General features: G+C 39.7%; 1 protein-coding gene across 15 annotated transcripts in view; it reads left to right on the forward strand.

Annotated features, from left to right (window-relative positions):
• The window catches only part of LOC131693826 (protein encore), a 100,373-nt gene extending 76,552 nt beyond the window's left edge, over positions 1–23,821 (forward strand). For 14 of the 15 annotated variants that reach the window (XM_058982010.1, XM_058982012.1, XM_058981998.1 and 11 more), the window contains 11 exons: positions 4,866–6,407; positions 7,372–7,479; positions 12,266–12,468; positions 12,533–12,754; positions 12,809–13,101; positions 13,162–13,292; positions 13,349–13,744; positions 13,807–14,185; positions 20,408–22,092; positions 22,172–22,265; positions 22,531–23,821. In XM_058982010.1, the coding sequence (XP_058837993.1) occupies positions 4,866–6,407; positions 7,372–7,479; positions 12,266–12,468; positions 12,533–12,754; positions 12,809–13,101; positions 13,162–13,292; positions 13,349–13,744; positions 13,807–14,185; positions 20,408–22,092; positions 22,172–22,265; positions 22,531–22,601 (5,124 nt within the window). In that variant the 3' untranslated portion in view covers positions 22,602–23,821. The remainder of the gene's footprint in view (positions 1–4,865; positions 6,408–7,371; positions 7,480–12,265; positions 12,469–12,532; positions 12,755–12,808; positions 13,102–13,161; positions 13,293–13,348; positions 13,745–13,806; positions 14,186–20,407; positions 22,093–22,171; positions 22,266–22,530) is intronic. The other variant, XM_058981999.1, reaches the window with a different exon arrangement.
• The last annotated feature ends 3,570 nt before the right edge of the window (positions 23,822–27,391 follow it).

Genomic DNA, 27,391 nt, shown 5'->3' on the forward strand with positions numbered 1-27,391 from the left:
TTTCAAAACATTCTTTTTTGCAAAATAGATCAACTCGCTATCTCTTTGTTTTTAGGATGTATGTCTGTTTTTTTGTTGATTTGGGCTAACTTTAAGAGGCTACGGTTTCTGGAGTAGCAAGTAGTAGCAGCTAAATTTATTTATTTGTTGTTCAGCAAGAAATGCCCTATTGATACATATATAAATCATAGGGCGATCTAAAGGGATCCTTGGAATAATGTGGGGTAAAATAGACTAGCGTTTCAGTAACAATATTTTTTTTCCGCTTAACAGATAGCCTCTCATCTACAAACATTATATTAAACTACTTAAAAAATAAAGAAACCTTTCCGAAGACATCAAAATGCTATAACCAATAGTTTCGTCGCAAAGATCAATGTCCGGCTTTTCTGGATTCCGTCTCACTGTGCGCTTCTGGCAACCAAAAAAGACTAATGACACCAAAGAAAGTAATCGGTGTCGATTCAGCATGAATGAGTGGTAAATTATTAGAATCGATTCCATTGTATAGATGTAAGTGTTCGTTGGAGGAGTATGTGAAACAACAGCTAAATCGATAACTTTTTTCGCACAGGTCCAGTAGAATTTAGCACTTCTGGGGTCGGCGATCTTTTTTCTTATACCGTAAAACGGGGTATCTTTGATCACCGCGGTAATTTTGATCAAATGAAGCTTTTTTCGGTAACGCTCAATAAGACAATTCCCTCTAACAAAATCATAGAAATAAAAACGACTTATATTCTAAACATATTCAGCGTCTATCGGGTTCGATTATTCCGTCATTTAATATATTTTTCATGTAGGGTTACGAGCCCGTTTTCACCATGTTTCTATTATCACGCTACCAATTTGAAGCCGTTGGTTAGAGCAGTGTCTGCCATCTTTGTCCAACACATTAAGTCAAATGGTAGCGCAACAATAGAGGCACTCGATTCGAGTTTTCGTTGCGCTCAAACACAAAATTTGCACTGTGTGTCAATTGTCAATTTTTACGCATTCCATTGATTGTAGGCAAAGAAATTAATTAGTGAGATGCCCTGCTTAGTATGGTAAAAATAGGCACTTTACCCTACATACATTTAAAATTGAAAATAACACATTTCTCTTGCGTCGTTTCAATCTGTTCAAACTATCCATTGTATATTAATGAAATCAATAAACTTCTGACTATCCCATCCCAGGAACTTTGGACCAAAGGAGTGGCATTAACCCTCTTAGCCAATTCTCTCCCAACAATTGATCAAACCCCCATAAAATTGAAACGGTCGGTACGGTTGTCCACGTTTCCTCCTTATTCAAGATTCAAAATAATTCGTTGAATTAATTCTTCATTAAATGAATATTTTGTTTGTCGTATAATCTGAAATTATCTTCATTTTGTACGCTGCACAGTTGGTCTGGCCGCTCTAATAATTATGTCTCATACCACAAACATTAACATTGACAAGAAAAATTGTAGGCGAACGACTGCAATTTTCCATGATTCGCTGTGTAGACTAGAAATCAATCAACTTCAACTGAACTGATCACTTTTTTAGAAACCGTAAATATTTATGTCTAATAATTCATTTCGAATATCATAAATGTCGACTATTTTACTGAAAAAAATCTATAAAAATATACTTCATCTTGTAGGTAATTTTGTTTTCTTTCGAGACGTCTTATTATCGGGCCATAAAATTGCCTGCAGATTTGGTCGGTGTTAAGTCAGACTGGACTAAGTGACATTGTATCAATTTCGAAAAAATTTTAACATTATAATTCGAAAAAAAAATCATGGTTTATGATTACATTTTACAATTCTTGTAAAAGTGGAACGTAGCTGAAGAAATTCTTTATCTGGTGCTATCTTTATTCTGACTTAACACCGACCATAAGCACTTAACACAACATTCGAGCGTCATTTCTTTTTTGGAAACACATAATTTGCTGATCAATATTACCCCGAAAACAACGAATGAAAATTTACTGCAAAGTTTTTATAGTGAAACGAAATAAAATACCCAACACTTTGGACGTTTTCAATCTATGGTTACCAGGACTTGTTTTTAAAATTCAAACAGTTGCGTCTACATGAATTGAAGGAAGTTATTTGAAAGTGGTCAATTTTTAATTCATGCGAAACATGACGCATACTTTTAAAACTTTGCAGATACCCATTTTTAAAGAAAAACTAATGAAAAACACGAAAAATTGCACTTTTTACTAAGTTTTAACGGCTCTGCAACTCCTATAATCCAAAAATTATCCAAATTAACAAACCAAACTTCTCTATTTGTATCTCCAGAAAAATAAAAATAAATGCTAGAAAAATCTAAGATAGTTTAAGACAGACAGCTAAAACTAAATATGAAATTTTACCCAAAATCGACCCTTTTTTCAAAAAATCAAAATTCACCACCAGTAGGGAGCGTTTTATCAAATTTACTCCGAAGAAGTAAGAGGTCCCAATACCCTAATCTTTCATTTAAGAAGTGAGCCTGATGACTTTTGCAAGTTGATGTTATTTTGGGACACCCTGATGGATACCTATTATTTGTAATGATCGGTAAATGGCACTTTAGAATTGTTATGCACATCAGCTACTTTCATTTTTCACAAATTCTTTTGATTTGCTAAATTAGTGATGGAATCTTTGTTTTGAATTCGTCTCATCAGAACCCGACACTAACCTAGTGACAGGAGCAAGCTAGTGCCGGACCGACGCTAGCTCAAAAAACGGAGACACAATTTGTGTTCCTGAGCAAAACCCTAGTCAAGCGTAATGTCCCGCAAAAAGGAGCTTATTTTAAGCTGATCAGAACTAGTGAAATCGAAACATTTGGTTTGGCATAGCAAGCCAATGCAAGATGCAATATGCTATAGTTCGTCTCAGAGTCGGCTCTTTTTGAGCTTATTAACCAGCAAATGAATACAAAACTAAATATTAAAAAAGGCTCTTTGTATGTGAGTGCGCGCCATCAATTTTTTGAGAGCTCGCGATCACATCAAATCATGCGCGAATAGCTGCATGTTCAAAAGGGATTATTTTTGGGCATGATTGTGGGCGCCAAAACGTAAAATGAGAGCACGCTGTTTTCGGTGTACCAAAAATAACAATTATTAATACACTAACACTAATAGGCTTCTACTATTACATTTAATGGTTGATTGTTAGTTTAGGCTGGCGCAAAGTATGAAAAAACATAAAAAAGTCCCACTAACCCTCTAGGTCTCGTCGATGCACCACTATCGAGACTTAATGCAATAACCATCGTAAAGCAATTTTCTGTCAAAAGTTCATCAAAACTGATACACGAAATATTGCTGCTGATGTTTGCAATACCGTCAAATCCATCATCCTAGGGGAGGAAAAAAGTTATACAGTTGAAAAATTGCATAAAGAAACCTCTTTGGTTTGTTTTTGTGTTTGTCTTATATTTCGTTAAAGTTTTTTTTAGGTTGGACCGTTCTTACACTGGTTACTAAAAGATTTGTATACTCTCGTCACTAGTATTCCCTACCATTTAAACATTTTAGATCATCTGAAAAATCATTATTGTTGTTTGTTAATCGTAGCAACCAATAGCGAGAAAGCGTTTTTTTATATTTTCGTGTTATATTCGCTATACTGCCGTTATAAGCTTAATTGTCCCATGTTCTATGGGATTCCCTATATACATGGGCCAATTATGCTTAGAACGGCAGTGTAACACTTTAACAACATTTCACATTAATTTATTTGAAGTGTTTTAAGTTTATCCACGAAGTACAAGTATGTTTATGTTGCCGAGATGCATTTTTTTGCTAAATTAATACTTTTCCGTCATCTTGCGTACATGTTTGCAAATTATTTCTTTTTATTTGTGTCAGCCTCGAAATTTTTTTTTAAATTTTCGGCTTAGCCCCTTACTTTCCCCTCACGATGCATTTTGTTTAACCATTAATGCAGTGCCGGCCAAAACGAAGATTAAAATAGACTTCTGACGATGTATCAGTGACGGCCGAAGCAGAAGCGTCGAAACGTATTTGCAAAAATAAATTAAAAAAAATGTTAGAACGAAAACCCATCGCTCGAAATGAAATACTCTTCCGATTGACAGGTTTTCCAAGAGGGGGTTTTATGCTGTGTCAGTCAGTAACGGAGTGCTCGTTTCGGGCACTGACGAAGTAGTCTATTCTGGCACGAATACGGCACGGCTCTACGTCAGAATTAAGTAATAGGTTAATTTTACTATTTTGGTCACTTCCGACAAGGTTCCATACTATTTCGTTAATTACTGTGCTTACAATCGATTAGTTGCGTTAGAAGTGGCGAAATTCGATACGTTTCGCAGAAATAGCAGACAATGCTCTAATAGGTTGAATTTGGTGGTGCGATAATAGAAACGGCACCCTATAATGCAATGCCAAGGTCACGATCATAACGTTCAGCTTTTACCAGTGGAGTTTGCCACCAGTTCCTTTGCTAGAAATTCCTAGAAGTACACGGTGGTTGGACTCAGATACAAGTAGATTTATCATAATTTTGCTCCTGATCATCATCGCGGATAATATAGTTGATATAAACAGTCCGGTGGGTGAAGAAAAGCGAGTATATGAATCACACATTTGCACCGCTTCCACCCTAACCATTACCTAATCGAAGAGGACGTGCGTTGATGTTGTGGAAACTAGCGCGTATAGATGTGGGTAGAGTTTAATTAAGTCGTTATAGTAAGGAAAATGCACTCGCTGAGGTTAAGGTATTACCCGATACGAAGCACGTGGTCAGTGATTTGTACAATAGCATTATGCAGTTTCTGATCCATCAATTTATGTTTCCACGGCATTTTTTTTTTTAAATTGACTTAAACCATTTTCATTTTTCTTTCTCTGTTTTTCAGACTCTTGGTGGCAAAGGCAAGCATTTAACACGAAGTCACGCCATGCGTGAGTCAACCTCCCCTCCCCGAACACCCACACCGCGATCGCCGTCAGATCAGCACAGTAGCAGCAACGGCTCGCCAATACAACAGAATACTCTGTCCATTAGCGCAACATGTGAGACACAGTCTAACAATAGCAACTCGCACTCACCAGTATCGGAATCTCGATTATTCAACAACAATGATTACAGCAGCAAACAAGGAGGTAAAAATTCGCCAAACATAATTGTTTATGGTGGCGACGACAGAGGAGGTAAGAGTCAGTTAGATCTGGACTTTCCCAAACTAACGCCCCCAAAATCTTCGTTCACCCCCAACAACAATTGTGGTACCAAAAATAGCATTGGTAGACCCAATAACAATGGTTCCACCAGAAATGACCAAGAAAAGGCAGATCTCCATCATAGCAGCAAAGGGGGCAGGAACGGTGAACAAGGCAATAATCACGAATTGAAAGATTCAAAACCGACCGAACCAATATTAGACTGCGGGGATCAGTCCAGCCTGGCCATTTCGGTTTCTGGTGCACCAGTTGCCATCATTAGTCAGTCGTCATCGTCGCCAGTATCATCTAATAATAACTATTGTGATAACGAAAGTCGTAATCTACGTGAGGTTAATTTTAGTGCTAATAATAATGATTCTAACAATCAGCTAAACATACAATTTTCACATGAAGAAAATCGGTATATACAATGTGAAAGTCCTACTGATAGCCTTATAAGAAATAATAGTAGCTCTAATAGTAATCTAACAAGTAGCGCTCATAGCAACAAAAAACATCGTGCTGGCGGCGGTGCAGGAGGAGGAGGAGTTGGCAACATGGGTGTAGCAGGCGGTGGAGGATTGGGTGGGGGAGGAGCAAACGCGACGTGTAGAGGTAACAAACCTCGGCTCAAACATATGAGCGGTGGGTCTTCATCCAGCGCCGATGGTGGGTCAATCGGTGGAGTAGGAGGAGGAGGAGGAGGCGGCGGTACGACGACCGGATTTCTCTCGCGTGACAATTCCTGCGAGCAGTTTACTGACCAAAGTGGCGTCAATCTGATCCAGTTTTTCAAGGAGACGCTCAATAAAAACTTCAAAGATCGCAACATGTTGATGAAGATCGAAAAGGAATTGCTGGCGTTGGCCATGGATCGCAGCCGTAGCCAGATCAAGTTTCCGCCGATGTCTTCCTATAATCGAATGTTGATACATCGCGTTGCTGCGTACTTCGGAATGGAGCACAACGTGGATGCCACCCAGCAAAGCGTAATCGCGGAGGTTACACCCGCTACGCGAATACCGGAGATTCGATTCAAGACGCTTATCAATGAGAGCTTCTCCGAAGAACCGCGGAAGTCAATCCTCAAGCGAGACACGCACAGCTTTGATGAGTATCGGTACGGCATGTTACACTGCCCGGATCGGGGTGTACTGGATCGCAAGGCCAAGAGTTTTGAAGAACGCGAGGAGGAGTACGATAAAGTCAAACGAAGGATATTCAAGCATCGAGAGGTAAGCTAAAATTATTATATTACGAAATCGCACAGTATTAAATTACTGCTGACCTTTCCACTAGATGTTATGTAGGGGAATGTCGCCAAGGTTGGGGCACTTTTTATTTATGCCCTGTATCTTTTGTTTGTATTCGAATAATGTTGATGTCGATGTATAATTAGGCAATCCATGAGACGTTTCTGATCAGCTGATTATTTCTTGTTTACTTATTCTGACGTTACTCCGAGGGGTGCGACGTCCGACAATATCGTTGATTCGATCCAACATCAAACGAATCGGACTAACAAAATTGTTTGTCGGACGAGTTTTTCTGTTCGCGGGAGTTGACTTGTTGACAGAACCCACCGCTGAATTGTCAAACAAACGTCTAATGGATTGCCTAATATGAAAGTTTTGACAGTTATAAAAAACTTGTAACACGGGCGACTTGTGGCGTTTCATAAACCAAAAGTTATTACCAAACAGGAAAAACAAAAAATTAATCAAGGTTGGTCAAGGTTGGGCCACTGGTGAAAACCAACGAAATATGCACAAAATATTTTTGAAGTACAAATATGGATCTTTTTATAGTTTTCATCAATTTATTTATTAAAACGTTCGACTGCAACTCAAACAGGTCTTAATTTCGGCTCAGCTTCTTCGAATTATCTTGAACTTTTATATCATCACTTCTTTTTGTTAAAACAGTATGCTTAAAAACACTTAACAAAGAACGAATGAGTGTTTTGTTTTATGTCATGTTGTTTCATTTATGTAAAAACAATTCCCTGAGGATGATGCGAATCCTGCATCGAACCATCGGAGTAATCAGAACATAATTCGTTTTTAATCCATATGTGACTTCTTAGTCCAAATTAAGACCTATTTTTATTAATTTCTAGAAAGTTTTCTGTTTTTGTTTGGCGACCGGTTTGGTGATTAGCTGTTGTTTTTGTGGTTAATTGACTCACTTTTTTCACAGGATGGTGGCTCTGAAGAACAGTGGCAATGGCTCTCAGCGGAAAACGCCGAAGTAATCAACGGCCGATCCAAGCTTCAGAACAATCGTTTGCTAAAGGTGCAATCAGTGGTAGGTATTGACTGGTAGCCAGGGTAGGAAAAGTTCACAAATGATTGCTGATCGAAGCTTTGCGATATGCAATCTAGAACATACTACAAGTAATCAATAAGTTTGACACTATACTATATCTTTCGAACGCTAAGTGCCAAATATGTAGACAAATATTTTTTGTTTATAAAGATAAGGCCAAACCTGTGAGTGTATGCTGGTAGGTATGTGAAATGTGTCATAAAACTTCAAATCGTCATATCTCTCGAATCTCTCGCTGGATCATTTTGAAATTCACTGAGAAGATGCTTGGATACTGTATCGAATGCCGTATGCCGAATTAATGGTCATTTTATTTGTTAATAACAGTTTTAGGCACACCGTGAAAGTGTCAAATCGTGCAAAAGTGAATTTCGTCACAATTTTTGCCATTGAAAGAATAAAAGTTTAAAGGTAAAAAAGGTAGTCTTCTGAAAGGTAACACTTCATATCAGACACCCTGTACTATAGGTACCATTTGGTAGAAGGTATGTAAGTATTTTGATACTCTGTTTAAGTAAGCATAGCAATCAAGTAGATCGTAAATTTACGTTTGAAACATTTCAAATGTCATCGAAGGATACTACTTTGTTGCTTATTTACTGCACAAACAGTATGGTATCGCTCCTCGGCTGCGCAGTGAAATGATAGCGTTACAGAAGTGAAGAGTGCATCTGCTACCAGAGATGCCAGATACTTTTTTCAAAAGTCTGCAATAATAATTTTAAAAGTCTGGGAAGCTAGTGTAACCAAAAGCCTTTATATTCAAGAATCTGTAAATATCTGCAACTAAACTAAAAAATCTGCAAATATATGCAACCAAACTAAAAAATCTGCAAATAACTGCATCATCGAAAAAATCTGCAGCTAAAATTAAAAGTCTGCGAATTTGCAGACATGTCTGCAAATCTGGCATCTCTGTCTGCTACGAGAATTGCGATTGACATTATAGTTACTAAAGGTGAAAACGAAAATTATCACCATGAAAGGAGCTGCAAAATGTGCGTAATGTGGATACCGTTCAGAAGTTTATTCAAAGTAGGAAGTATCATTGTGAAAAAACCATGCAACACAACGACGAATAGAACAACGTTTGAACTAAGTTTCCCATACATATGATGATGATGAAATCGAGATACTTCTATTCGATTTTGCTGCGCACACTAACTCGGGATGCCTTAAAGGAATCATAATGTTATACAGAGTAGTGGAATTCATTAAAAAATTATTTTCCATGTATTTCCAACAGCGTTCGTGTTGTGAGAATACTGATGATCATAAATATTCCTTTTTATTTAACTTTGAATGTATATAATCAAACAAAACTGATCACAGATTCCGGTCAGATCCATACGTTCCATATTCGGGTCAAAGTTAGGTACGAATTCGACGTTCGTTCTTCTCGACATAAGAAACAATGAATACAGGCGGGACTCAAGCCACTAACTCATTACGTCAGCGAACATCGAATAATGGGAACTAATCTGAAACGTCGCTTATGGGAGATTTTAAAAAAACATCAATTTTTGTTTTACTCACATTAGTAAATTTACAAATAAACAGTTAGTACCCAGTTACGTACAACGTATTTTTTCCCTTATCCTACTTGACGAAATTGGCTGGGCGGGCTCAGGCCCAACGAATAGTCGCTGCATCTGCCAATTCGTCAGCCCCTTTCATTTCCAGTAATACCGGGCACCCAGATAAGGTAGATAATGTTTTTCGATTTGGGTTCGGCGCGCGATCACTAGCTAGGACCGTGATTTGTCTGAGCTAGCCTTGATTGCAGCCTGACTGTCGGAGAAAAAGCTTATAACATTGCCGAACTATTGCTCTATTGAAGGGTCAATTTTATCCCGGACATTATCGCGAAGATTTCTGTTTGGAATACAGTACAGTATCTACCTAGCTAGCGAGATTGTTCCAATCTAATTTTACGACAGAAAACACCAGCACCAGCACGTCCCTCCATCAAAGAACCGTCAGTGTAACAGACCAATTGCGTTTGTTTTTATCTCTCCATATAGCCTCTCCATTCCTCTCGAGAGAGAATCTTCACATGGAGTGTCCTATAAGGAAAACTTCATATGAGTGTAATATCGCTGGGAGCAAGAATATCTCCACTCCATATAACCATTTGTGACCACAATCGTGTATGACTGGTAGCAAGATCAACATGGTTACTGTTCTAAAGCCCAGTAACCCGCAGCCTGTATACACATGAAGTGTATGTGTAATAGACTGGCAACAAATTTGACCTTGACCTCCACAGCTTCCGACAACTTTAGTTCACTCACAAAAGTTTTAAAGTATGTATAGTAATATCTATGAAAAATATTGTTATTGTTATTTATCAGTGTGCAATCGGGCTGTCTCAATAACCTATTTCTGCAACCTATGTGCATTAACTGTACACCTACCGTCTCTCCGTTGCACTTGACAGTGTGTGCAGTGCTTTATGGTCACACCTATGACTGCGCACCCAGCTTCCCATGAGCGTTTTGGCGGCTCAGAGGTGTCCTTCCATGTTACTCAGGGATACATTGCTCCTATACACATCCATGAATACAGGCATACATACGGGCTTACATTCATACATACATACAAACTATTTGGCGCAAGTTTAGAGCGTATAACGTCGTGTCATCTAGTCTGTCATCCTATGGTAAATCATCCTACCATCGCCTTGGGGTCAACGTCATATTGGCAAATTTCGCATTGAATCCACTTCTGTCTCTTCCTAATCTCCTTTTTGTCTCCTAGGTCCGAAGCAGATCAATTGACTATTAATTGAAACGGTAAACATACTAGCAGTATTAGTCCTTACTCGCGAATACTTTTCCTTCAACTGTGATGTTTCTTCTCTATCTTATAACATAACTCGATTATCCCTGTTCTAGTCAATATACATATTCATTACATTATGGACCAGGCAAACCGTTAATTTTTCTATTATTATTATCCTGAGTAGCTATACCAGTAAAGGTATTTTAGGATTTCGCAAAAAGAATCTCTGCCAATAAAGGCGTAAGAAATATTTATCCACTATTAACCATAAAGTTTGCTCGAACCGAATGTTCGCCTGGTTCAACTCGAATAGACCACACCGACCCGAAAGGGTTGCTTGTCATTTCTGAGAGCCGGTGTGCTTGGTCGAGTTTAGTAATCATAAGAACAAGTCCTGAATAATTAACTATCTCTTAGGTGCCAGTCCTGCACTCCTTTCCTGAACTAGCCTCATACTCACGATCAAAAGAGTCTACAACTAGTAGGATCCACGTGTCCCCCACCCAAGCGAATTTATCAACTTGCAAGTAGGAGCACATATCTACCAACCAGCCAAGAAGACTTCCGAATCAATGAGAATGGGCCATGCCAGTCGAAGGCCACAGGCCCAGTGCCATCTCGTACAGTGTCATTGTCATTTCTCAAGATGAGAACCTACAAAGCCTAACTGTTCGTATGTGCTAGTCCGTATAAATTTTGGTTTGCTGAAACGAAACAAGAAAAGCAAAACAATTGTGATTAGTATCGTAGCTATAATAAATAAATAAACGATTTCTCCTCTGTTGTCGGTTTCCCTGTTCGCAGTCCTCCCTCTTGTTCCTGATCTGTTTGGGCCACTGGTTTTCCGTTTCCTTGGCCGTCCCGCTCACCCGCACCGATCCGCACACATCGTAGCAGGAGAAACAAATGAAAAGACAAAACAAATCAAAATGAAAATAAATGGACGTCTGCTATCTGTGCCTAAATTGATGTGGCTTCTCAGTTTTGCACGACCCAGGGGGGACTTGGCCTTGATCCCAATGCTCTGTCACCGATGTTACGTGATATTCGTTATGGAATATTCTTTGGCCATTCATAAACAATGTTGTACGTTTTTTTATCCCTGATCCGCTGATACGTCTAAAATTTATTTTTAGTTTTTATCTCGTTACGTGACGCTCTTCCCCTATTGTCAATATCCAACATCATTTATGAATGGTCCCCTGGTGATATATTTAGAGCAGACAATCCAATGCAAAATAGGATTGACAGGATTTTAGTGCGCTCTTGGCGCCTTGTGTCACATCTTCATGTTTGTTATACATACTAAGAATACCAAAGCATGCGATGTGATGACCGGAAGATTAGAGAAGCAACTCCTCCCCTTCCCCCCATAGTAATATATATGAAAAACATGAAATAAAAACTCAAAATTCAATCAAAAATCCGACGTATGGACCGAATAACCTTTCAATTGAGCGGTGTTCCGAAAAAAGTCAAAATTATTGCCGGTCACATTACTTTACATTTCACATTGTATAAGGGTTTGATTTTTAGAAGGGGCTCAAGGGCAGCAGTCGTAGTTGTGGTGAAAGCAAATCGGTGTTGTACTTTCTGAGGAATCGTTTTTGGCGGAATCGTCGAACCGTAGTAGTCGGAAATAAACTTCAAGCATAAAAATCGGAATAAAAATTTTAGCATAAAATCGCTTAAAAAGTTTTCCCCTTAAAAATCGGCAAAGCTAAAACAGTATAAAAACAGATGAAAATGGCAAGAACGCGCAAATATTTGCACATTAAAAATGGAAAGTCGGCAAACAAAAGTACATTGTCCGTTTTTTTCTGCTGCAGTTTTTCTCACTCTTACACTTACACTGAAAATCCGACTTTACATTCTAGGGTATCAGCGAATTTTACGAAGCATGTTCTATCTGCACTACTTTCATTTTCGGTTGCTCAATTTCATGGTCACATTTTTTCACACGAATCACGATTTTTCACAGTCAATCGACGGCCGACCGGACGAGCGACCATGCGTATCAAAATCGCACAGCTTCGGAGGCTACGGTGGTTCATCTCAAAATGCTCCACTATTACGGGGTGACTCGATAACGTCCACTAAGAGTGCTGGAGCACGTCTATTCTCGAAGCAGGACTCAAATGCTAGTACAAACACTCCGTGGCGATTGTCGCCATCCAGTAGTGGGTAAGTTCTGTTGAACACTAATCAATCTGATTGATCCAGCAGTGGTCACTATCGCACTCAATAGATCATTCTTCACTTTTAGCTATAAAACTCAGTCTATCCGGTCCGACTCAGTAACACCTTCGCCTACCGGCTACGGCAGTGGTGATCATACGCCGGAACCGTGCGTGCAGTCACCATCCTCAACTTGCGGAGTTGTTTGGGCCGTCACCGACATGGCAAGTGTTCCAAAGGGAAGCGTTCTCATCGATCCTCAGACGCTACAACCGATCGTCAATCAGGATGGGTAAGCTTCGTATAATGCGGTAAGATGATAGTATAATTGAACTTTTTTTCGTAGAACGATCTACCACTTTGATCCATCCAACCTGCCGGCTACGGCAAACCTGCCAGGGTCCATGACCAGAGTGCACAAGAAAAAGTTCGAAAAACAGAAATCGTTCAATAGTCGAAATAATGGCATCAACATTAGTAGTTCTCTCGATAGCTCGATTGATCTTTCGCTGGGTAAAAGTGACTGTGGTCAACAAACAAATACCACGACAACTATCGCGGAAGAAGTTGGCAATGAGCTCAGCTATGACATGGCGAATACAGTCAAAATATGCACCAAGGATAATCATGACAATGACGGTGAGTTCGACAGTATAGTGCCAGATCGGTCCAAGCTAAACCTAATATTGCCACCTACAGTGGAAAATTCTAGTCTCTGCGAAGAAATCTCGCAAACAACAAATGAACTCAGCACCCTTAAGCTTCAAAAGCACCAAGCAACAAGTCCTATGTTGAAGGCCAGCGAATTGCAACCATTAGAACTGAATGAAGTGAGTAACAATGATCAGTTTTATACTTATAATTCTCACGATCAATTTTTTTACAGATCCAACTCAATGCAAACCATGACGATCAAGGTGCACAAGAAGAAACAGTTACCCCTGTTATGACAGACTCTGAGACGGAAGGGGCGCTTATGGTAGCATTGAGTTGCAGCAGTGACAGCAACAAACCAAATGTACAACACGAACATCTCCATCAGCAGGGTCTGGTGGATGATGGAAACGACGGCAGTAGTGACAATTCTCAAGATACGGACAGAAAGGACGATTCCAGCAAAATTAACGTTGTGCAAACAGTTCCTCTGGCTAACTACTCCAATTCGCCAACACCTAACAGCGGCTATACGGTAAACTACGATAATAGTAACGGTGCTCCTGGCGCTGGAACAACCATGTACACATCCGGTAACCCGGGAATGTCAACCACATATCAGACTGCGGTAAACGTTGCATTTCCATTTAATTTTTGTACCGCTACAGTTGCAGTATATTTTCTTTCTAGCCTGATGGAACCATTTACGCTGTACCTTCCCCGCTCGTGTATACATATCCTTCGGGAATGGATCCGGAGATGACCGGATATTTTGTTCCTGTATACGATCAGCAGCGTGATCCGAATCTTTGCACCGCGACTGGCACATCAATGTACCCCGCATCAGCGGGTACAGCTTCTTCAGTATTACCAATAGCATACACACCAACGGCAGCATACGGTGGCGCTCCCATCTATCAGAATCACACAGCCGTCATGTATTCCTCGGAACAGTTTTCGACAGCTACGCCGGCAACGGCAGCTGCTGCTGCTGCGGCTGCTGCCAGCGCAGGTCATCTTCCGCAGTATCCGATCGGGTACCCGATCGGCATTGGGTATCCATTCAATAGTAAGTGTTTTTCAGTATTATTAACAATAGACATGTGCGATATGGGTGTGCACCGCTTCGTTTAGAATAGTTTCAAACTCACTTTGATAATTTAATATTAATAAGAGAGGTGATGAACACGGAGTCCCTCAACAGTTTTGGAAGTCCCGGAATGGATGTCACACTTTATTGCATTGCTGACGGTTTACAGCAACACTTCGCAATAAAATCTTCTTACAATTCTTACTTGATTTCATTTCGTGACGCTGCTCCTGATTCCTAGAATCGTCTGAGTGCTGTTGGTCTATTTAGATCAGAGATCTCTCGACGTCAAAGGGCTCGAAGATGCTTTCTACGTTGTTTAACGACCTGTATCTTATGCTGTTTTTGCGTGACCACAAAACGCAGGTTGCAATCCCAACCACTGTCAGTTCATACATTTTGATAGCAGTTTGAACTAGAACCTGACTCATTTTCGCTTCAAACAAAAACGACATTAATTACACTGTTCAACACAAGATCGGGGAGAAAAATGAAAAAAATGGCAAAAGTTTGGGGTCCCAGGAAACTCCCAAAAAATACTTGAAAAAAATTGGAACGGGGCTACACAGTTTAAAACCAAAGTTTGTATGGAGAACAAGGGGTGTTCAAGAGGCACGATATCAATGAAAATGGCCATCTTAAATTTTCGCATAAACTCTTACATAAAATGCTTATTACATCGAAAAAGGAATCTGTGCAATTTTCTGGCTCAATCGGACATCATTAAGAAGGTGCGGCGTTTGAATATTGATTTCATAATATTCGAAGAAATCCACACGAAATGTTGAAAATCGAAAAAAAAGTCGTCAAAGTATGACTAAAAATAGCATGAAACACCAGCATCTAGTGTCAAAACAAACGAAAACCGCTAAAACAAATTTAAAATTATGTTTAGTTCCAAGGACCTAAATATATTTGAAAAAAAAATTCGAAGATCAAAAATTTTATCGTAGGGTGGGTGCTCCTATAGTTGAGGTGTACCAATAGTTGCAGTAGTGGGTTATACGCCTAACTAAGATACCAACCATCAACAAATATTTTTTTATCGATTCATCGAACTAAAATTATGCGACAATAAAACTGTTATCCTTGAAATTTGCTCAAATAACTATTGAAAAAAATTATTTTCTTAGAATTTTGAGCTCCCTTGCACCTATAGTTGATGTAGTGTACCTATAGTTGCAAGTCCCATAAGAAAGCAATGGGATTTGCAACAATAGGAACCGAAATTAGCGATTGCACCACTATTGGTACATGTGTTCCTATAGTGGTACAAGCGGTTTTGAATACATGCATTGGTTTTTAAATCATCTTTATATTTTTCCTTTGAAGTAGGGATTGAAAGCTTTCGTTTAATGTATTAACATTGCCCATAGGTCTATTGTTTAGCAAAAGTTTTCCTTAAGTATGCGACTATTGGTACATCCACCCTAATGCCTGATTTCAAAAAGATGGCAGGGATTTAGGGTTTCAACTACATTATCGCGAAGAAATTAAAAAAAATGGAACGGGACTTCACAGTTTAAAACAAAACATTTGTGATTTTTTTAAAAATAACATCTTTTAGGTGAAAACGGACATTTTACGAGCTGGGCTTAGCTACCCATGATCGCATATTTGTCCCGTTTTATATGGGATTTCCAATCTTTATGGGACTGATTTGCGATCATAGGCAGTTAGGAGCAAAACAAATAAAAAGATGGCAGGGATTTAGGGTTCCAACTAAATCATCGTGAATAAATTTTTGAACACCTGTTTTAATCCACCTAGTGGTGCAATTGTGCCTTTCTCATTTGTCCAAACTACGATTCCATGGCTGGTTATGTTCAATAAAATGGTGGAAATTGTAGGGACTTCGATACTTGCAGGGAATCACCCAGCAAACCGCTGGAGTAAACCTGGAGTTCGTGTTACCTGCTACGCTGCCAATTGTCGAAAGAGCCCGAGTGACTTACGGAACCACTCACTTACCAGCGTGTAACCGAAAAGTCTCCACTCAAGTCTACCGACAAGTAGCCTGTGAAATCTTCATAATCTGTATCGCTTTATTGCTTCATCGCCGCCGCACTTCTAAATAAGTCAAGGAAGGTATTCAACTACCCCACAGAAATGTATATTACATATTCAGTACGATTTGCACATACATACCAAAGGATCGACAGCCACGAACTTGAGGTGCTATGTGTTGACGCTGGAACACTTGGAGCCAACAACGGATCCAGGAGGAGAGTTTGAGGGGTCCGGACCCCGCCAAAAATATTCACCTTGTCAAGAAATTTTAAATTAGTTTCAATTTTGAATTATTGCCTATTACGTAATGTGTTCATTTCAAAATTCAAGTTTATTCTGGAGGCAGCAGGAAATTTTAATGGGGGCGGCCTAATGGGAGGGGACTTGATGGGGGAAGCGGGGTTAAGGATAGGGTTTTTTTATAGTAAGGTACAAAAAACTTCAAAAGCCTGGCCGGTAGTGTATTGGTACTGTGTGGGACTCACGACTCACGTTCGTGATCCAATTTTTACTTTTCACGCCCTTCTTTCCCACGGAACTACGTCAAGTTAATACTTCGTGGAGGGATCTTTGTGCTTTCGTCGCACCTCTTTCTTCTGCTCTATCTCAGAGCCTCACTTGGTTCATGGAATGGCTCGACCTATAAGTGTTGATTTAACTCTCGATACTTCTCTTACTTCTTGTCTCCATCTATTATGTCGCCATTGGCCCTCGTTCCCGTGAGCCGGTTAGATACTGATTCCTTGAGCCATTTAGCTCATTTTTCCGTGAATCATTCAGCTCTCGGCCTCACGATCTACTTAGATAGTGCCCAACGATGAACTCATCCTACTCCGACCGATAGTTCCCCGACGGAGGAATTTCCCCCGATACCGATACCCGTTTCCTTGAGCCATTTAGCTCCCAGCTTTGTCGAGATCAACTTAGATATTCAGCCTTATTCTGCATTACGACGGAACACATTTTCGAACAAATGTGGTTCGATCGAAGTAGGCTCCTGTTTGGTTTTTGCTGTCGATATTGAAAATGCAATTCGCATTCGTTCGGAAAAACGATCCGTCGTAATTCAGAATAAGGCTGATTATCTTACTCCGACTGAGAATTCTCCATCATCGGAACTTCTTTCGTTAGCGGTGTTTGTTTCTTGTGCCAATTAGCTCCCCTTTTTGTCTCGGTTCTGTTGGGTAGTCCACGGCGGCTAATCTACCCTACCGTGAATTCCCCGGCGGTGGTTTGCTTCCGATGTACGTTTCTGTGAGCCATTAAGCTTTCCGATTCGTCTACTCGGTCTAGTCCCCGGCGGTGTACCTAGCCTACTCAACGGACCAGCCAGTAGGTGCTGAGGTCTGTCCAGCAACTCCGAGTGGAGCGAAGCTCCCGGTTCACTAGCGCCCAAACGACCCACTTCTAGCTATTCGACGCGGTCTACTCGGTCTAATCCCCGGCGGTGGATCTAGCCTACTCACGAGCTACCCGGTAGGTGTAGAGGTCGGTTCGGCGATTCCGGTGAAGCCTGACGTCCGGTTCACTGGCACCCCGACGACCCGAATCCGGTGATACATCGCGTACTACTCAACTGGTCCCCGGCGGTGGACCTAGTCTACACCGTCGTAGAGTTTTCCTGCGGCGGAATTTCTTCCGAAACCCGATTTGTGGTTCCACGGTAGCGTTCTAGCCAATGACGGCACTTTGTTGGTCCCTACACCACTTCCTCTGCAGTTTGGAGAGTATACTCGTAACCACTCTGTTGACAGCGCTCCAAATATGCTCGTCGCGGCACATCTCCTCGACGATATTGTCCACTGATATAACAGGCATACTCCTTCTACATCCTCAGCCAAAGTAATACAGATAGGGATCATCCCGGCAATTACGCATATCGCCTTCGACGATATCGTTCTGTACGCACTCGCGACATGAACAGCCATTAGGCGTGTTTGTCAACTTCGTCCGGTTCAGTGCAGCAGGCGTTTGAGTTCAGTGCAGCAGGCCAGACCGGTACACCATATCTCAGTATTGACGACGAGACGTCTCGTGCTGCCTCTTGCTCCTCCGTGATTCGGCATGATCCTTGCCAATGCGTTAGTTGTCCTCGCAGCCTTCTCACATACATAGTCGACATGGCTGTTGTAATCTAACCGATCGTCGACCATCACACCCAGGTGCTTCAGCGCATGCATAGATTGTATGGATTGTACCCCGACACTGATCTCGACACGCTGGATCTTTTTACAGTTGCTGACCAGCACTATCTCAGCCTTATCAACGACGTTATCGTTCTGTACGCACTCGCGACATGAACAGCCATTAGGCGTGTTTGTCAACTTCGTCCGGTTCAGTGCAGCAGGCGTTTGAGTTCAGTGCAGCAGGCCAGACCGGTACACCATATCTCAGTATTGACGACGAGACGTCTCGTGCTGCCTCTTGCTCCTCCGTGATTCGGCATGATCCTTGCCAATGCGTTAGTTGTCCTCGCAGCCTTCTCACATACATAGTCGACATGGCTGTTGTAATCTAACCGATCGTCGACCATCACACCCAGGTGCTTCAGCGCATGCATAGATTGTATGGATTGTACCCCGACACTGATCTCGACACGCTGGATCTTTTTACAGTTGCTGACCAGCACTATCTCAGCCTTATCAACGACGTTATCGTTGGTCTTATGGTGAGCCAGCTGCCTCTAACTTGACGTTAGCCATCCAGGTTTCCACGATCCCTATTGTCTCCGCCATCAACATCTTTAGGGAAGGGTGGTATGTGATGTGTGGGGGGCCCTGTCAAAATATAGAAAACCTATATTATAAAAAAAAAATTGGCCGGGATTAAGTTGACGATGTTCAGAGTGATTGCATAACCTTTCTATAGAAGAAAGGCAAAAATGTGCTGTGTGGCTACACAGTCGGAATTAAATGAAATTCAATAGCAGCCTATGGGAGCGTTATATCTTTCCTTTAACCTTCCGGCAGTCGCGCTAGTGCACTGAGTGCACGCTGCTCTAAAAATCTAGCGAAATCGTTTTAGGGCATCAGCGTTCAATGGGGCATAAGTGCGACTTCCGGAGGGTTAAGACTAAGTTTGAGAAAATCGGTTCGTCCATCTCCGAGTAACTGATGTGCATTTTTTTCGTTTCATACATACATACACACATATACACATACATACGCACACACACAGACATTTGCCGAATTCGACGAACTGAGTCGAATGGTGACACATGGCATTAAGTTAACGATGTTCAGAGTGATTGCATAACCTTTCTATAGGAGAAAGGCAAAAAATTGGAACGTGACTTTACAGTTTAAAACCAACATCTTTTATTATTTTTTTTTTTAATTTGGAAACTTTGGCTTTAAACTGTCAAGTTCCATTTTTTTTTTCAAAACTCTTCACGATGATTTAGTTGGAAGCCCAAATTCCTGCCTTCTTTTTATTTATTCTACTCCCAAGCCCAGTTCGTTGGGAAATGTTTTTTGAAATCATAAGGCATTACGATAAACGGAACTAAAAAAATGTTTTTAACGGGTTTCGTTTGCTTTGACACTAGATGCTTTTATGCTATTTTTGGACTTATCTCGACAAAATTTTGTCGAATATTATGAAATCAATATTCAAACGCCGCACCCCCTTAATGATGTCCGATTGAACTAATAAATTGCATAGATTCCCTTTTCGATGTAATAAGCATTTTATGTAAGGTTTATGCGAAAATTTAAGATAACCATTTTCATTGATATCTTGCCTCTTGAACACACATATTTCTCCATATAAACTTTAGTTTTAAACTGTGAAGCCCCGCTCCAATTTTTTTCCAAAATTTCTTCATCAAGGGTTTCCTGGGATCCCGGATTTCCGCCATTTTTTTTGTTCTGCTCCCCGATCGTGTGTTGAATAGTGTTATGTATTAAATAAGTAGTTGTATTTGTAATGAAGGGAGGATGTTGTAGATTTAGAATATGGATCATGAAGATTATCTGAAACGCATAAAAAGACCCACAGATGTTTTAGTGCCATATGCTCCCTACAGAGGAGGTCTCTGGGAAGAACCTCCTTTTTCTCAACAGGAACTTTGGTAATGTACCCTTTATGGTTTGGGTAATATACAGCGGTTGCAGAACATATCTCATATCTCACAGATTAACTCAGTACAATGTTCATTTAAAAGGTTCATAACGTGTTTTCCCCTCATAGGTGCTGCGTACCAAAATTACTGGAATCAGCCAATAACATACTACGTTCCTCAGACGCCAGTGCATTCTACCGGCAGTACACCACTCATAATGCCACCCCCGGTATCACAAACTCCTACAAACAGTAGTATGATGGGCGCCGCTCCAAATTCGATTTCTTGCAATACCGGAAAGCGCAATATAACTCCGCCAGGTCACGGCGGCCCTCAGTCACAGATCCAGAATCAAAGCGCCTCGGTAACACCGGTTCCTATTTCCCCATTCACGACGAATATTCCAATGCCCCTACCGGATCCATCAGCAGGTCCAATGTATGCTATTCCTCAACCAATTTACTCCAATATGCTTCCATTTGCTGGTCCCATGACACATCACCCACATCATCCGGCCGCCGGCGGGACGATTGTGAATTCAGTACTTCCCACTGCCATTGCAGCTACCAGCACAGGTTATCACCATCATTCGCAGCCTAATAATCCCGACTCTCTACCATCGAGTAACGGTTCATCTAATAACATCTATTCAAGTGCAGGCCAGAACAACAACGCAACAACGCCTCAATCCACCCCTAGCACGCCACTGTCGTTGCCTCTGTCCTTACCACCGCATGCCAAGAACCCGCCACTTTTTGCTACACCCCCAATCCTTCCCAATGGATATACTCCTCAAATGGGCGTTGTCGGTGGTAGTGGTAGTGCTGGACATTACCACTACAACGTTACCGGTGGCAGTGGTCATAATTACGAAGAACGTAAGGGCAGCGGTGGATCAGGTGGTGGTTATCAAGGAAAAAGATCGAATCCAAACGGAGGAAGCTACTTCAGCTACAACAATAATGGCAACAGCCGTCAGATGACACCTAATAGCGGTGGTTATCAAGGCAATGGATGTTCTCTGAACCAGAACAGCTCCGGAAGCAACGGTCCTAAGAATTCGAGCTACGCCAATAATAACAATACAGGGAACAATCAGAATTCTAACAATAACGGAAATGGCCCACTGATGCTTGGGCAACCATCAAAAGGTCAACCCCGTTCCGAAAGCCAGGCAAGCGTGGCCAAGCCACCACTGATACCAACATTACCAAATAGTAACAATAATACTAGCAGTAATACCAACCCTAGCGATAAGACACGCATCAACCGTTCATCCAAGCCACCAAATCTAGACTTAAAGCGGAACTTTAACAATTTTAACGTAAACAGTAGAAACACGCCGAGCACAAATTCAACGGAAAGCAACAACTCACCAAACAGTATTACATCGTCGTCAATACATGAGCATCACCAACAACATCAAGTACATCATCACCCACAGTCGCACCATCAGCATGCTCATGGTGGCGGTTCTAGTCAACCACATCACCCTTACTATCCGCCTCAGCATCAGCAGCCGCAGCCCCATTACTACAGCCAGAGGGGTGGTAGTGTAGGCAGCAATAACGGTGCCTCCGGAAACGGAGGTGGAGGCAATCACGCACACCAGACGGCCAACGCAGCTGCTGCCACGGCAGCCGCAGCAGCTGCTGCCGCGGCTCATACGGTACCTTCAAGTGCCATCCAATCTGCTGCGGCCGCTGCTGCTGCAGCATGTGCAGCTGCTATCGAACCGTACCATTCGCAGCTTATCCCACTGAATGCTACCGGGATGTCGTACGTCAAAATTGGACAGACGTATTTTACGCATGTAAGTGAATATACACCCTCCATGCGATCAATTAAGCATTTAGCACTGAAAATAATGAGATATCATTTATTACTTACAGCCCTCTTTAGCCCTGCCGCCGAATCGTCGGTCGCCTCCGAACGATATACGTCCAATAGCAGGTGTTTATCCAACTATGAACATGGTGATGCCAGGTGAGTCAGCATTCATAAAATATGCTTAGATGTCCCAAATGATGAAAGTAATGGAATTAGCGACCATGCGTTTCCATAGAATAGATTTTGAAAGGAGACGCACCATTCTATTTTATAATTTCAAAAACCGTTTACTTGACAACAATCCAATTCATCTAGCTCAATGAGGATTATTTTTTAGTTCATATTACACACTTTAACTTTAACAAACCTACAGCTTGTAACAAATAAACCTTCCGTGCACGATTTTTATACTTCTCACCAGCATCACGACAGTTCACGCCACGACCTCAGCATAGCAGCAGCTTCCATAAGGGCGGCAAGGCGCCAAGATAAACGCTTCCCATTCGATGGCGGCAATAGTAGAAAATAGCAAACCACACAAAGATAAAACATGCCGATAACCTGCAGCAAGGATGATTAAAAAAAAACTAAAACGCACTATTTAAAAACGCTAATCGTTAGGTGATTAGAATCACACCCACAAACATACATTGGTGGAGAAAGCTCCAAACCGAAGCTCTAAATAAGACAAGACGAACGGAAGCTGGAACAAGTTTCCCTTCCTCGGAGTAGATCGTTTTAAACTAAGACACTTTTAAACGTGATAAGCGCGAGCAAAATCGAGTTCAAAGACACGCAACCGAGCGAGCATCCTGTGAAGGGAGGGTAAATCAACGATTGGGTCTAGTCCGGCTTTTTCGGCGATGTGTAACACTAGGGGTGTTACTATTCGTTGGGTAAAATATAGCGGAAAAGAAAAACGATCACCCGTAGAAATGCCATTTATTTTATTATCAACTAAAATTATTAATATATACTGATATAATTATTATTACATTAATAACAGTAAAGCAGAACTAGAGAGGTGAGGCAAAAGTTGAAAACTAAAACAAAAAAAAACAAGTGGATAGGTCAAAAAGTAAAATGCTTTACCAGTGATTCAATCAACGCTATGCGAATTATTTATAAAATAATTTCATACGCCGGATAGTGGTACTGAAAACGTTTAAGAAATCCTGAAACAGTGATCAACAAACAAAAAAAAAAGATTCAAGAAACCAAAAGTCAGAGCAATGGTATAGTTTAGAACGGGAGTTAAGATTGAAGACGGTTGTTGATAGGTGGATAAGAATGCTGAGAGGAATACAAAACTGCCGCCCACTATACTTTGTTCAAAACGAAGCCAGAGTCAGAAAATCAGCGGACAGCAAACTATTTCAAGCCATTTCAAAGCCAGGCGCAACACGCATCCTAATTTACCTACTATTTACGAGAAAAAAAGTTTGGGGTGAGCACGAAAAAAGGCCATAGCTCGTAACCATACATAAATAACTCTTATATCATGAACGTGATTATTATTAGTAGAGGAAATGTCCCGATCAACCCGTTTACAAATTTATATAAAATTTATTTATAAAACGATGCAAGCATAATTAAAATAGTAGGGAACATAACCATTATTTATTCGTAAAACAAATGAACTATGCAACATTGCAAACTAAACGACAAACATTATACTAAAAACAAGAAAGCTAAATAAAATTGTTAAACGACGTGTATCGATATTTTCAAGAATTTAAATGAAACACAAACAAAATACCAGAATCTCTTCCTTTTTATCGGTGATATTAAAGAAAAACAAGCAACCAAAACAAGAGAGGCTAACAAAATACTGAAACTAGTCAACATCGCGCATTTAGCTGAGGAATGGCAAGCCAGAACTCGCTGCGATCCGCAGGACACAGATATGAAACTTCGTTTATCTAATAACTATTATAGTAGGAACAACAATTAACAACATCTACCAATAGTACAGCAAAGCAAACAAGAAACTTCGAGTTTAACAAACATATATCATTTTACAATTGCTTTTCTATACCACAGCGAAACAGTACCTACACCCACGGTCTCGTAACATCCGTTGATACGATCGCATTGAAGGTGAATTATTATGTGAGCAAACTGTGCATTGCGGGATAGACAATAGTTTGTTAAGGTTTACGCTATACCTTGCCAAAAATGTCAAATTTATAGAAGTCACTAAAAGTTCCAACAAATATTTCTTTGTTGCTGTGTAAGGTTCTTTCCCCCTTTTGCTCATCATTTATAGTAAGGCCATACAATTGGTCGGTGTTAAGTTAGACCGGATAAAGTCGCAAAACATCAAAAAAATTAGTTAATGATAACACTGGATAAAGAATTTCTTCAGATACATTCGACTTTTGCCAGATTTGAAATATGTAACCATAAACAAGAATTATGGCAAATTTTTTTTCCAATTATAACGTAGAGGATCCTGCGATCCAAACTCTAAACCCCTTTTTCTCGAAATCAATATTTTATCACTTAGTCCGGTCTGACTTAACACCGACCAATTCCAAAACCTCATTGTTTAATCAAGACCTGACTGGCTGAACCCAAATATCGTTCGACTCATTTTGTTGAGATCGGAATACACACACATATATATATATATATATATATATATATATATATATATATATATATATATATATATATATATATATATATATATATATATATATATATATATATATATATATATATATATATATATATATATATATATATATATATATATATATATATATATATATATATATATATATATATATATATATATATATATATATATATATATATATATATATATATATATATATATATATATATATATATATATATATATATATATATATATATATATATATATATATATATATATATATATATATATATATATATATATATATGACTTCTTTGATTACAGTTTGCTGGCACGTAGCCAGAGGAAGGGAAGAGGGGCTAGGGGAATAAACCCCACCCTGAAATTATTTCAAAAATGAACTTAAGAAAAAACATGTTGAGGAAGACTGCTTTTTCGAACATAACCAAAGAAACCGGTTACGATACCTACTCAGTATGCTGAGTGCGACGAAAACAGTTGCTTTCATATTGTGTGACTCGTCGGAAGGGCAAAATAAACAGTAACTTTCATTTTTGCAGTGGTGATCTGTCGGGATCAGTGAGTCGCAGAAGCAAGAAGTGGTGCTCCAAATAGGGAGGTTATAAGCTTCCGGCCTTTTCGTATAAGATGCATAAGGCATTCGAGATGTGAAACATTTGCTGAAGGTGAAAATGGAGGTTATGCTGACAGAAGTTGCTTTTATCGAGTTCTACCATTTATTTATTCAACGGGTTTCTTGAGCAGAATATTATCTCGTGTTACTGGAGACAAGTGGAAGTTATCGTTCAAAACCGGGAAGCAGGCGCCAATCATAACTCGTATCGTCCGACTGTAACTGATGGAGAAAATTGTTCTACGAAGTTTCGGCAATTGGGTTGAGCACATGGGAAGACTACAGAGATATCTAACAAAATGCCAATGGATAAGTTTTCTTTCTGTAATTACTGGAACTTGGTGGGATGACCTAATAAGGTTGTACCAAACAACGCAGTAATAGTATATCGGTTCATTTGGGACAGTTACATTATTGTCTTAGAACGAACACCTTATGGGTGAATACGATTCACCTTATGTTTAATACATACGACCCATAACATTAGTCTTGAAGGACTAGTTATTTTAAAATCCTAATGCTGGAATCTCTTTACTCGTTTTTACTTATTCAATGTAAAATTATGATTCCACTGGCGAAATTTTAAAAATCATATTGAGCTTCAATCCCACACCAGATTCATAACAGTGTATTCCGATCACATGCCATAAGATATTCTAGTTATGATATTTGGGTGTACTAGATACTCCCGATTCCACTTTATTTTTAGACACGTCAATGCAAGATTATACTCGTGAAATCGCAAATCACTGGATATCCCTAAACTAGTCACAAACAATACCATGACGTTTACCGCCGTCATTTCCCGGAATACCACGTCTCGAAAAACTGTTTCCCGTTATGTACCGTTCCCGGAAAACCATTTCCCGGGATGTACCCGTTCCCGGATAATCATTTCTCGGAATGTACCATTTCCCGGAATGCATAATTTCCCGGAAAACCATTTCCAGTAATACCGGTTCCAGGGAAATCAAACAACCACATTTCTCGCAGATCAAACTTATTTTTTGCAGATCAGCTATGCAGTTAAATGCGTTCTAGAAGATGACCTACTTTAGAACATGAAAAGTAGCTAAAATATACTTTTGGAATTTTATTGATCTTAAGTGGTTACACAACTTTAGAATTTTTCAGAAATAGAATCTTTTTATTTAGACTAAAATGTGGTTTTGGCTCTTACCATTACATACCAAACAATTTGAACAGTAATAAAATACGTAAATGTTCACTTAAAACGCGTTTTTAAACCACTTTTTTGAGCTACAAATTAACTCGAATTAATCCTTTCTGCTCATTTTGAAATATTTACAGTTTATTTAAATATTTTTATGGCAGTTTTTTTTGATAAACGGTGTCGATTTTAGTGATATTTTCAGTGTTTCCTGTAAAACCAAAATATCGAAATCCGAAATCGCTTGCTATTTAAGGAATCAGATAACAAAAGGACCCGACCTTTTAAAAAAACGTGCCGGCAGGAATATGCTGCACAAGTTACTTGAAAAAATTGTTTTTATTTGCTTCTTAAGTAGTATTTTGAATCCCATTTTACAGAATCTTGATTCTTTATTACGTCAAGAAAAGTATCCTCGAAAGTGGTGTAAACTCGAAGCGTTCAATTAAAAAAGCTGTGTTTTCCATGCCGTTGACAAATTCTTCATGACAATCAACCACCACTCTAACAATTCCCAGAATACGTTGCTTGATTTTCATGAAGATCTAGCGTCTGGTGTAAAGTTGTTATTGCACCCCTTTAGTAAAGGGTAATAAAAATACAAACATTTTTAAAATATCTAAAATATTACAATATATGAATGTATTTGTCTGAGATACTACCCTCTTATGAATATGCATAGTTTTTTTGGAAATATTTGTGGAATATTATTGATTTTAATTTTTTGTACTATTTTTTACAGTACTAGTTTTTTGAAAACGCCTTCGGATATTTTGAGTTTTAATTGTTGAAAATTTATATGTGATTTAGCCTTCTTCAGAATAAGAACAAATGTACGGAAATATTTTTGA

Source organism: Topomyia yanbarensis, chromosome 3, assembly GCF_030247195.1.
Source record: "Topomyia yanbarensis strain Yona2022 chromosome 3, ASM3024719v1, whole genome shotgun sequence".
NCBI lineage: Eukaryota > Metazoa > Arthropoda > Insecta > Diptera > Culicidae > Topomyia > Topomyia yanbarensis.